We start from the raw sequence: 12,242 nt of genomic DNA, 5'->3' as shown, positions 1-12,242 counted from the left end.
ATGCTGTTTTATGCTGTTCTTTCTTTTTCTTTTTTAATGTTTGGTCTTTATGTAAAGCACATTGAGTTGCCTTGGTATGAAATGCGCTATATAAATAAAGATGCCTTGCCTTGCCTTGCCTAAAGATAAAACAAGTTTTAAAAAAAATCAATAATGCATCAATGTGCAATAACACACATTTGTACATTAATATGCAGAAATATGTTAGAAATATCAAAACAGGAGCCTTTTACAGGTGGTAGACAGACAGCGTTTAAATTGCTTACTCTGCAGTAATGGTAAAAACTCGGAGTGCCCCTGAACGCAGCACCACACACAGCATTCCCACAATCCCTCGGGCTTCCTTTTCCAGCAGCGTCTGCGATCATGGCGGACGTGGTAGCGGAGCAGGCGGCGGAGCAGAAAGCGGCGCCGGACCGGGACCGGGAGCTGAACGGGGAGGCGGAGGACCGGGAGGAGGCCGATCCGGTGGAGACGGCCAAGAAGAGGAAGAAAAAGAAGAAGAAGAAGTCCGCGGCGACCACAGGTGAGGCTGTCACGAGCCGCCGCTGCTTCATGCTAACGGAGCTAGCAGGCTAGCAGCGCTGCCACAAGCTAGCGACCGTTAGCAGCGGCTAAACCGGAAGCGATGGGAGGGTTCCTTCAAAATAAAGCGCTGCATAGACGACATAGGCGAGCGTATTTTGTTAGTCTAGTGATCGGCTTGCTGCTTGTGTGTAAAATGTTAATGTATTTAACTAAAAAATAGTAGAGATTGCGTGTTTTTGTTAGAAAATACATAAAACATTACAAAAAAGAAGGAGAAAGAGAAAAAAAGGGGAAAAAAGAAAAGATAGATGAGTGGTGTCCACTGCTATTTTTTTTGTTTTCTTGTCCCTACTATGTTTCATCATCTTTAATATTTTGAAATAGAGTATAATATTGGTGTTGAAGTAAGCCAATGTAATTATAACAACAACAGAGGGGCAGGTACTTTATGTAAATAAGTGTAACCATGTGTAGAATATATACCATGAATGGAATAAATCAAAATGAAATAAAATGAAAATAATTGTGACTACTAATAATATAGTAGCCGGTTATGAAGTAATTGCTTAATCTAGGTTGATATGGCATTTTACTATTGTTATTTTGTAATTCCTGGATTTTTCTTGTGGTTTTGTGAAGTGCAACATTACGACAGACAGACTTTATTGATCCCAAACTGGGAAATTACTGTGCAGCAGCATTACACAGACACACAGTGACGATAACAACATATAGTATAAGAATATAAAGAATAAGAATATAAAGAACAAACTGTACATAATAAAATAACAAACTATACATAAAAAAAATAGCAAATGAAATAAAATGTAATGGACAAACGTATATACAACAAATTGGCAGTGATACACTCGGTCATATTAGCTTATTGTGATATTGTGTAGAAGAAAGTTGTGTCCATTTTCTTTACTCTTGCAACCCCGGAGGATCTAATTTGATGGGACAAATGCAGTTGACAGACACGCCTTTTATTTTGAAAGCCTCTGAATCGGAAGCTTGGTGCTGCAGCGCGTGTAGCTTCGCCCCAGATGCTCATTAGCCATGCGGGTTGAGCGGTGTGGACTGTCAGGCCTCGTGAAACACGCCGGAGCACTGACATCCACCTCAGCTGCAACTACAACACCTCCACACTTTATTTTCAGACAGAAAACGACTTTCACCTCTTCTCTTCTCCTCTTCCGGTTCTTTTATAAAGTCTGTTTTTTCCTCGCAGTCACCAACCGACCGCTGCGATGTAATGAAATGATGAGCCTCAGCCAAGTTTTCCTGTTTCGTAATTCCCCTCATTGCCAGAGTTATTATGTAAGAAAAGAAGAGAGAGGAGATGCTGAATTTGATAAATAAACCACATCAAAACTACATCAGCGTGCAACAACAAGACAAACTCAATTAGATTAACTTGAGATTTGGAGAAGAAACGCTTTTTTTTTCGAGGAGAAACTGTCATGTCACAGCAAAACTGGGGAGGACAATTAGGATTTATTAAAATTACAAGGACATTTGCAAACCTGCAGGACCGGATATAAAAAAAAAAAACCCAGTAAAACACTGCATTGTGCAATTCATGAGGCGTTCAGGTGCAGTAAAAACCTGCAAGACAGCATCTAATTGAAAGTGACAGCGTGTGTTCACCTGTTTGTGTCGGTGAAAAACCCCAGAAAACATGGGTGTGTCCTCTTTTTCTACAAACAGTTTAATAAAATCTACTTTTCACTTCAATATTCAAACATTACCTGAGTGTCTACTTGTTGAAATATAAATGAGAACAAGGAGGATTATAAAGCATGAAATATTTAGGCTGCAGAAGAAGGAAAAAAGTGACTTTGCTGAAATGAAATGAAAACACATTAAACTGACATGAAACTTTATAATATTTATTATTAATAAGATTTTTTGAACAAACAGTATTTAATGTTATAACTCTCTCTGTCTGAAACCGTTTCCTCACTTTAAATTAAAGCAGCAACTCACGTCTTTATCTCCGTCAGAGATCAGGTTTAATTTAGTGCTCGGAGCTTTTTGGCTTCACAAGCTGCAGAGTTTTACATTTTCCCGTCGGGTTGTCGACTCGGATCGATCGATATCTGGCCATCAAACTGACCCGAGGCCAGTTATATTAGCAGCTAGACACACGGGACTTCGTTTTTTTTGTTTTATCGTTATAAAATCCTCCAAATCCATCACATCTAACTTTGATTTTTGTTACTTTATAATGAATTTCTTCAGACTTTTGCTGTTGAAAGTCACTTATATAAGTCTCTATACAGCTGCGGACTTAAATAAACCTGCTTACGTAGTTTCTAACTCTATTTTTATCCTCCTGCCTTCTGTTATCTGACATAAAAATGAGCCACATTTTTCCACAGAGCAGAGTAAAGATCTGGGATAACGGTGTCAGATCGGCTCTCAGATCAGATATTATCATCATCAGCAGTGTTGAAGTTGTTTTTCTTTCATTCATTCATTCATTCACTCCCTCACTCTCTCGGGGTCTGGGATCATATTATTATTATATCACCATGCCGAGCTGGTGCCAGTCTGAGAGTGAATGGGTTTTTTTTACCTCTAGTTACACAACTGTGTCTGCCGCTTCCTGCTGATACAGAACATTTGGGGCTGCAGCTAATCGCTCACTGGACTGTGTGTGTGTGTGTGTGTGTCTCTGTGTGTGTGTGTGTGTGTGTCTCTATGTGTGTGTGTGTGTGTGTGTGTAGGCGCTGAACCAGAGGCCGATGGCGTTGGCGAAGTGACCAAACAGCTGGAGAAGCAGGCGATAGAAGACAAAGAGAAGGAGGAAGACGGCGAGGAAGGTGAGTTCAATTTATAAGATCATCTCATCTGCATTAAAACTGTGTTCTTAAAGGGATAGTTCAACATTTCTGGCAAATTGGCCCATTCAGGGCTTGACGCTAAGCTTTTTTCCAAGTAGCACTGTGCTACCATGCTGAAAAATTTAGTAGCACACAACATTTTTTAGTAGCACAATAATAATAATATAGCAGTTTTGGTGAAAATGTCATTTTCAAACAAATAAAGTACTTATTTAGCCTATAATCCTAACCCTGTAGACTAAATTTTAATGTTACAACTGGCTCTTTGCCTTAACAAAAATCAGGAAAGACAAACAATGCAAATATGTGAGAAAATAGTATATTAGTCTTTAGTTTTGCGCTGTGTGCATGTGGTCACATTATGGTCTGTTATGGAAGGACTGCATTAAAGCTCTGTATCAGATCTGATTACAGGTCCGATCTGATTTTTCCTGGGGGTTTTTTGAGACCGGGGTGGCAAAGGCCCTGGGGTGGGGGTATTGATGAGCAGTGAACCTATATTTCCCTCAGTATAAAAAGCTGAAGATTACATACAGGGCTCTACACTAAGATTTGTTTGTTTCTGCTCACGTTAAACAGCATTCAAAACGGTGCATGTACTACAGTTTCTGTCGGAGTCGCACTGATGCGACTGAATGTAATTTTGTATTCGCTCTGGATATTATCAACCCGCAAATGAGAGCAAAACAGTCGCACTGTCGAGCCCTGCCATTGCCATAATCCCTATAGTCATAGCAGTAGGTTTGTTACCTTTAGTTGTCGGTGCAAGATGTTTTTAGAACGGCGGAGCAGAGCCGTGAGCTGCTCAGAGCTACGCTACGGAGGCTCATGGAATTTCTTGGTTTCCCTCATCAAACTCATCAAATACACAATCCAACAACTCCAAAACGCTCTGGTGGACAAGTTGTGACCTGCACATTCACCACGCTATGAGATAATAACAGAACGTAAGAAACAGAGTTGTTTTAGAGGGAAATTCATGCAAAACCGCTGATGTGCGTTGCCTTCAGGGACAGTTTTTCAGCAAGCAGTCTCTGCATTTACCTCTAAAACAACTCGTCTCGACTCTTTTATAACCAAAAGCAACCTCCTCGGGGTCTCTTAAAACATAAAATATTATACTAAAGTCTGAGGAGTTGTGATGTTGTTGAGAAATAAATTCAAAAATCTTTAGACAAAATAACTTTAAAACACATACATGAACACAAAAAGTACTGAAACGTATCGATTCAAATGTGAAAGTTTCCCATCCCTATTCACTGTATGATTTTTTTTTGTGTGTGTGTGAAATGTACGGTTGCAACAATTTCATCCATCCATCCATTCATTCATTCCTCTTCACGCCTCGACACAGATGGAGACGACGGAGAAAACTCAGCAGGGAAAAAGAAGAAGAAGAAAAAGAAGAAGAAAGGACGTAAGTTGAGACGATGACGAAGAAGACAACGTTTTCACCGTCCTGGTTTCTCTCCTCCGCTGACGTCTGTTTTTTCTCTGTTTTTTTTTTAGCCAAATCTCAGAGCGATCCTCCATCTGTGCCGATCTGCGACCTCTACCCGACCGGCGTGTTCCCCATCGGCCAGGAGTGTGAATACCCGGCGTCGCAGGACGGGTAAGAGGAACCTGAACTAAACGCACCGCTTCATACATGTTCATTTATCCTGTTGGAAGTTAAAGGGTTAGTTCACCCAAAATTGAAATTTCTCAACTCATTATCTACTCCCCCTCATGTGGACTAAGGGCTGGGAGAAGTTTCAGAGTCCTCTGTGGCTTCTCTGAGTTACAGGGGGTCTCTTAGCGTAGCAGTGCATGTCCATATAACGGTTGCAAATGGATACCAACTGTCTTCATAACAAAAAGACACACCAAAAAACATCCAAATACGTCCATGCTGCTCGTATGTAATGTCCGTCTTGTATTGAAGCCCCGAAATGCGAAATTGTCCCGAAAAAAATTAAATAAGTCTATATTTCAAGCTTGTTTATAGCGGAAGCTTCTCTTCCCAGTTCGTCCAATTCTGACAAACCGGGAAGAGGAGCTTCGAGAAGCTTCCGCTACAAACAAGCTTGAAATATATATTTCGTTACAGGCCTATTGAGGATTAATGATGATAATAATATTTGATGATGTAACATTTGAAGCCCCTTTTTCCTGCAAACTGCCGACAGTTTGGTAAAGAAGAGTTGGGAAATGATGGATAATTACCTTTAGTATTTGACATGTTAAAGCAGATATCAGTGGAATGTTTTTGTTAATATAAGTCCTAAATAGTCCTATTTTCCGTCAGCAATCACTTACATGAAGTATTTCAGCCTAAACACGAGTCTCTCCGTCACTCTGCTCTGCTGTAACCCGAGGAGAAAATTTTCCTTGTGGGATACAAGTGTTATCCAATGAGGAGAGAGAACGGCATGAAGGGCTGTGTGTGCAGCCAAGGGATGCGCGTGAATGTGGTGACGTAGCACGAGGACCAATTGATGCCTGACAAGGGCGGGGGCTGCTAACTCATGGTGCGTTCAAAGAAACTCGTACTTTGTGTTTTTCCTTCCTGTGAAGTCATACCAGTTCGATCTGGTACGAGTTCACGGGTCGGAAGTTACGAGTGGCCGTTATAGGGAACTTTCACAGACAACAGGATGGTAAAAACACGAGCTACGGGTTACCTGGAACGCTACCAAGTCGTAGTTGTGACTTGAAGCTGTAACTTACGGTTTCAAAAGCCTGCCTTGAACGCAGCATTAGCCAAAACGGCCGTGAAGCTGATATCTGCTTTAATGTTTTCCTGTAAAGAACTTAAGTCTTAATGTTAACAGTTGTTTTTCAGGGAGTTTTGTTCTAATTCTCGTTGATCAGATGTTTCTATCCAGTTGAATAACGGCTCAAAATGTAAATATGGATTTGAGGAAATCAAATATTAAACTGTGCAGATGAGGAATATCCTGCAGCAGCAGCAGCAGCAGCTCAGTCTGTTCTGTGCTGCTGCTGCTGCTGCAGAGAAACTCCTGAGCTCTGGTCATGTGATGAGTCAGAGTTGTTGCAGCCTGCAGCATTAACACGTTCACTCTCAACACTAAAAACTCCAAAAACCCCAACATCTTTCATCTGTAGAAGCCGCTCCTCTTACTGAAGCAGCTTCCTGTCCAGAATTAAAACACTGTGTATATCTGTGTGTGTGTGTGTGTGTGTGTGTCCCAGTCGCAGCGCGGCGTGGCGTACGACCCACGAGGAGAAGCGGGTTCTGGACAAAGCCAACGAGGAAGTGTGGAACGACTTCAGACAGGCGGCCGAGGCGCACAGACAAGTCCGCCAGCACGTCCGCAGCTTCATGAAACCCGGCATGACCATGATCGAGATCTGGTGAGGAGTTCTCTCATCGCTGGTTGTTAAACACGTGTTAAACCTTTTATTTATTTATTTATTTTATTGTGAAATACAGAACAAAACAACATCGGTGTGTGTGTATGTAATTCAAGTAGAATATAAATGATGGTCATAGCAGTAATAAAGAAATAAATTGGTGAATAATAATAATGATAATAGTAATATCAGGTTAAGCAGGTGCCCCAGTTTGAATCCTGCATGTCATTCTCCCCATTTCCTGTCTCTCTCAACTGTACTATCTAATAAAGACATGAAAAGCCAAAAAAATTAAATAAAATAGTAATATTGGTCATAATAATAACAATACTGATAATAACAGCAATAAGAAAAGGGATGTAGGAGTGGAGGATGAGTAGATGAATGAAATTATGAATGAAAAATGAATGAAATTATTATAAGAGAAAATATATACTATATGACTGAATGCCCTGAAAATGTCAAATGGTGTAACCACAAAAGAATGATATATATTAAATGTTTTATCCACCTACAGTGGATTTAAGTGTACTATACTAATATACTTTCTTCTGAAAACATTAAATCAAAATAGATTTAATGGAATAGGATAGATTTTTTCTGTATTTTTTTTTTTTTCTTTCAAATTTGAATTAATTTGGTAATGCTGAGCAGGACATATCCTAAAAACACCATTTTTTTTTCTAAATAATGTGACAAATGATGTAAAATCTGTTAAAAAAACATAATTTTGCATTGTAAAGGTGAATTACACGTATTCCAATTTGAGTCCAGATTTATTTTCCTGTGTATATAGTCAGATCACACTGGGTTGCATCATGTCATTGACCCATATACAACATAAACATGCATTAAATCTGAAATCTTCCTCCTCCTCTTCCTCCTCCTCCTCCTCCTCCTCCTCCCCCCCAGCGAGCGGTTGGAGGACTGCTCCCGTAAGCTGATCAAGGAGAGCGGGCTGAACGCCGGCCTGGCCTTCCCCACCGGCTGCTCCCTCAACCACTGTGCTGCCCACTACACTCCCAACGCCGGAGACACCACGGTCCTGCAGTACGACGACGTCTGCAAGATCGACTTCGGCACGCACATCAACGGTCCGTTATTAAAGGGATAGTTCCAACATTTTGGCAAATTGGCCCATTGCCATAATCTCTATAGTTTTAGCAGTAGGTTTGTTACCTTTATTTGTCGGTGCAAGATGTTTTTAGAACGGCGGAGCAGAGCCGCGAGCTGCTCAGAGCTACGCTACGGAGGCTCATTATGGGATTTCTTGGTTTCCCTCATCAAACTCATCAAATACACAATCCAACAACTCCACAACGCTCTGGTGGACAAGTTGTGACCTGCACATTCACCACGCTATGAGATAATAACACAACGTTACCACACAGAGTTGTTTTAGAGGGAAATTCATGCAAAACCGCTGATGCACGTTGCCTTCAGGGGCAGTTTTTCAGCAGTTTTTACGTCTAAAACAACTCTGTCTGGTAACGTTGTGTTATTATCTCATAGCGTGGTGAATGTGCAGGTCACAACTTGTCCACCAGAGCGTTGTGGAGTTGTTGGATTGTGTATTTGATGAGTTTGATGAGGGAAACCAAGAAATCCCATTAGCCTCCGTAGTGTAGCTCTGAGCAGCTCGCGGCTCTGCTCCGCCGTTCTAAAAATAGCTTGCACCGACAATTAAAGGTAACAAACCTACTGCTATGACTATAGGGATTATGGCAATGGGCCAATTTGCCAAAATGTTGAACTATATCTTTAACGCACATACACACACAGACACATACAATGCGTTCAGGGTCCAAACACATGAACTAACCAACGCTCCTTCTCCTCTTCTCCTCTTTGCTCTGGCGTCTGCAGGGCGGATCATTGACTGTGCCTTCACCGTCACGTTTAACCCAAAGTACGACAAGCTGCTGGAGGCCGTGAGAGACGCCACCAATACTGGAATCAAAGTGAGACTCACACACACACACACACACATGCTCGTATAAACACACACACTCGTTTGGGCTCTGTAGCTGACGTTTTGCTGTTTGTCTGTGGCAGAACGCCGGTATCGACGTGCGTCTGTGTGACGTCGGAGAGTCCATCCAGGAGGTGATGGAGTCGTACGAGGTCGAGCTCGATGGCAAAACATATCAAGGTGAGTTCTCACACACTTTATATTTCTGCTGTGTTGCAGGTTTTTAATTAAATTTATAAAGTCTGATGAAGGCGACTTATTATTTCAAGTGCTCAAAGCAAAAAAACAAACCTAAAGTCACAAAAACTTGATTTCAAACCAGTGAAAATATCCTACAATTAGGATTTTCATATCTTAATGTTGACAAATTTAACATAAAAACACTATTTTTAGTCACTGATATCCCAAAATTCAGTGCATCCAGTAAAAAAAAAAAGAATAAACAGGTGAAACTTTGTCTGTCGTCCTGCAGTGAAGCCGATCCGAAACCTGAACGGTCACTCGATCGGTCAGTACAGGATACACGCCGGGAAGACGGTGCCCATCGTTAAAGGAGGAGAAGCCACGAGGATGGAGGTGCGTTCGAGTACAGGCATACATTTTATCACATAATTTACATAATAAACCAGATTAAACCCCATTTAAATCCTTAATTCTCACCCTGTTATTGATGATATATTGTGTATTGATTCCCTGCAGGAGGGAGAGGTTTATGCCATTGAGACGTTCGGTAGCACAGGTAAAGGTGTAGTCCACGACGACATGGAGTGCTCTCACTATATGAAAAACTTTGACGTCGGCCACGTTCCCATCAGGTAAAAACACAAACCCACTGTAGACCAACATTATTGTAGTTATACTGTATATACATTTATATTAGTTTTTATTTTTATTTAGTTTTTTAGGTCATTTTTATTTAGATTTCAGTTAACTAAATTATATTTTCACTGCTAGTTTTTAGTCTTAGTTAAAGGACAATTCCGGGCAAATTCAACTCGGGGATGTATTTTCCTAACATTTTAGGTCTAAAAGAAGGAATCTGAAGATTTTCAGTTGTAATTGCTCCTGTTTTGCGGTAGTTGTGTCTGTCCCCGCATCGCCACGGCAGCAGTGAATGGGAGCGGATGCAAGTTCTGCTGCTTCGGCTGTTTTACATCCCTCAAAGCCGCATTTTTTTTCCACAGACAGCGTCAGATGGCGACTCAAACATGCACCGAGAAGTTTATTTACTTCGAGCAAGCCGACATGTTTGTAAAACTAGATCTAATTCAAAGTCCTTGCACAAGAACCAAGTTGCCGTGCTCGGTGTGTTCAGGTGCAGTCGGAGCTCCCGTTTGTGTCATAAACACAGGAATATCAACTCTTGACTTGCTTCAAGTAAATAAACTTCTCGGCGCATGTTTGAGTCGCCATCTGACGCTGTCTGTGAAAAAAATGTACACTTCAAGCAAGTCAAGAGTTTATATTCCTGTGTTTATGACACAAGCGGGAGCTTCCGAGCACATCAACTTGGTTCTCGTGCGAGACTTTGAATTAGATCTAGTTTTACACACATGTCGGCTTGCTTGTCGGCCAGCTTTGAGGGCTGTAAATACACTGCTCAAAAAAATAAAGGGAACACTTAAACACATCTTAGATCTCAATACATCTTAGATCTCAATTAATGAAATATTGCAGTTTAAAATCGTTATTCAATATATAGTAGAGTGTGTTGAGAACAAAATAACATAATCAAAATTATCTTTCACACGGTTGTGATATACTTGGAGTTACTATGTGTTGTTTAAGTGTTCCCTTTATTTTTTTGAGCAGTGTACAAATACAGCCCCGAGTTGAATTTGCCCGGAATTGTCCTTTAACTATAATAACCCTGCTGTAGACTAATCAGTGTTTTTTTTTTATGATTAACTATTATCCTTCAGCATCTGATCAGTTTATTTTGTGTTGAAATTCAAACCTGTAATTATTGAATGAAGGAAAATGCAACAAAGAGACATGATGAATACATTATACACCATTATAACTGCATAACTGACAACTGATAAAGATAAAAGCAAATTAAAAAATTATATAAACAGATCAGAAACAAAAAAAAACAAGTCTCTAACGCCACCCTCCCCCCCCCATCCAGGCTGCCCAGAGCGAAGCACCTGCTGAACGTGGTGAACGAGAACTTCGGCACGCTGGCGTTCTGCCGGCGCTGGCTGGACCGGCTGGGCGAGAGCAAGTACCTGATGGCGCTGAAGAACCTGTGCGACCTCGGCATCGTGGACCCGTACCCGCCGCTCTGCGACACCAAGGGCTGCTACACGGCTCAGTTCGAGCACACCATCCTGCTCAGGCCCACCTGCAAGGAGGTGGTGAGCCGGGGAGACGACTACTGACCCCTCACCACCTCTCCACCTCCTCCCTTTACCCACAATCCCTTGCAACAGCACCACCACCACCACCTCTACTACTTCTACTTCTTCTACCACCGCCACCGTCACCTCCTTAGCAACTCCTCCTCCTCCTGCAGCAGATAAAGAGCTTCTTCTAACACAGGAAGTGGGTTTTTTTTGTCTCTCAGAGCCGCCAAACTGCTACTGTATTCTACCCACAATGCACCACTCCACTCACAGCTTGTTGAAAAAGAGAAAGAGAGAACAGACAAGACTGGCTAAAGAAATCGTTAAAAAAAAACAAAAAAAAACAAGCCAAATACTTGTCGGAGGAAGCTGCAACCTCATGTTACTAAACGTGAACAACATTTTTAGCTGTTAAACAGTTAGAAATGTTAGAACGACCTCAGTATTCAGACAAGAGAGTGAGAGTGGGAAACCCCCCTCCTTCCCTCCTTTAGACCCTTTCCTCCTCCCCTTTTTTCCTTTTATTTTGAAAAGTCGAAGGCTCCTTCCTCTCTGAGCCTCCAGTTGCTTCGGTGCTTGAGTTAAATTAAGCACGGCCGCTACTGACGGGGTTTAAACTAAACGCACACAGACAATTGTTAACATGTTAAAAGCTTCGGGGTGCCGTCGTGTAAACAAACAAACAAACAAACACCATCTTCTTCATACAGACACTGTTGCATCTGCTGCAGCTCTTATGTTTTTTTTTTTTGGCTTCTGTCGCTACCCGGGGACTCGTTTCTTTGATATTTGTAAAATATCTTTGAAAGAAATGGCTGCTGCCACTGTATGTTCCAAAATTAAAAAATGCTTCATTTTGAACTCCCTGAAAATGTTTTTGTAAGAAAGAAAGAAAAAAAAAAGATGATTAAAATAATTTTGCTCATTGTGGGCCGTCCTCTTCTGGTGTCTCCGATCACAGGGCAAGAAGAAAATCATGATTTACTGAAGTAGACATGCAAATTACACAATATCTATCTAAAAATAATTTTATCTTGGTTTAAGTTACTGTATTTGGGTATATACAGGAATCTTGAAGTTAATTTTAATAGCTTTTTAAGACTTTTTCAAGACCTTCTCAATATTTTTCAATACCTCACTGACACTTCAAGCTGTAACCATTCACATCAGTGACACTTTTGACGTAAC

The 12,242-nt window shown here is 41.1% G+C and overlaps 1 protein-coding gene across 1 annotated transcript; it reads left to right on the top strand.

Annotated features, from left to right (window-relative positions):
• Window positions 1–350: 350 nt before the first annotated feature.
• On the top strand, window positions 351–11,981 carry metap2a (methionyl aminopeptidase 2a). The gene is made up of 11 exons (XM_083999582.1): window positions 351–526; window positions 3,261–3,356; window positions 4,732–4,794; window positions 4,887–4,989; window positions 6,573–6,734; window positions 7,647–7,828; window positions 8,601–8,695; window positions 8,790–8,886; window positions 9,179–9,282; window positions 9,406–9,521; window positions 10,838–11,981. Exons 1-11 carry the CDS (start codon window positions 367–369, stop codon window positions 11,088–11,090), a joined length of 1,431 nt encoding a protein of 476 aa, XP_083855708.1. The 5' UTR covers window positions 351–366; the 3' UTR covers window positions 11,091–11,981.
• The last annotated feature ends 261 nt before the right edge of the window (window positions 11,982–12,242 follow it).

Source organism: Trachurus trachurus, assembly GCF_905171665.1.
Source record: "Trachurus trachurus genome assembly, chromosome: 23".
NCBI classification, from domain to species: domain Eukaryota; kingdom Metazoa; phylum Chordata; class Actinopteri; order Carangiformes; family Carangidae; genus Trachurus; species Trachurus trachurus.
This window is presented reverse-complemented; position numbering and strand designations above follow the sequence as displayed.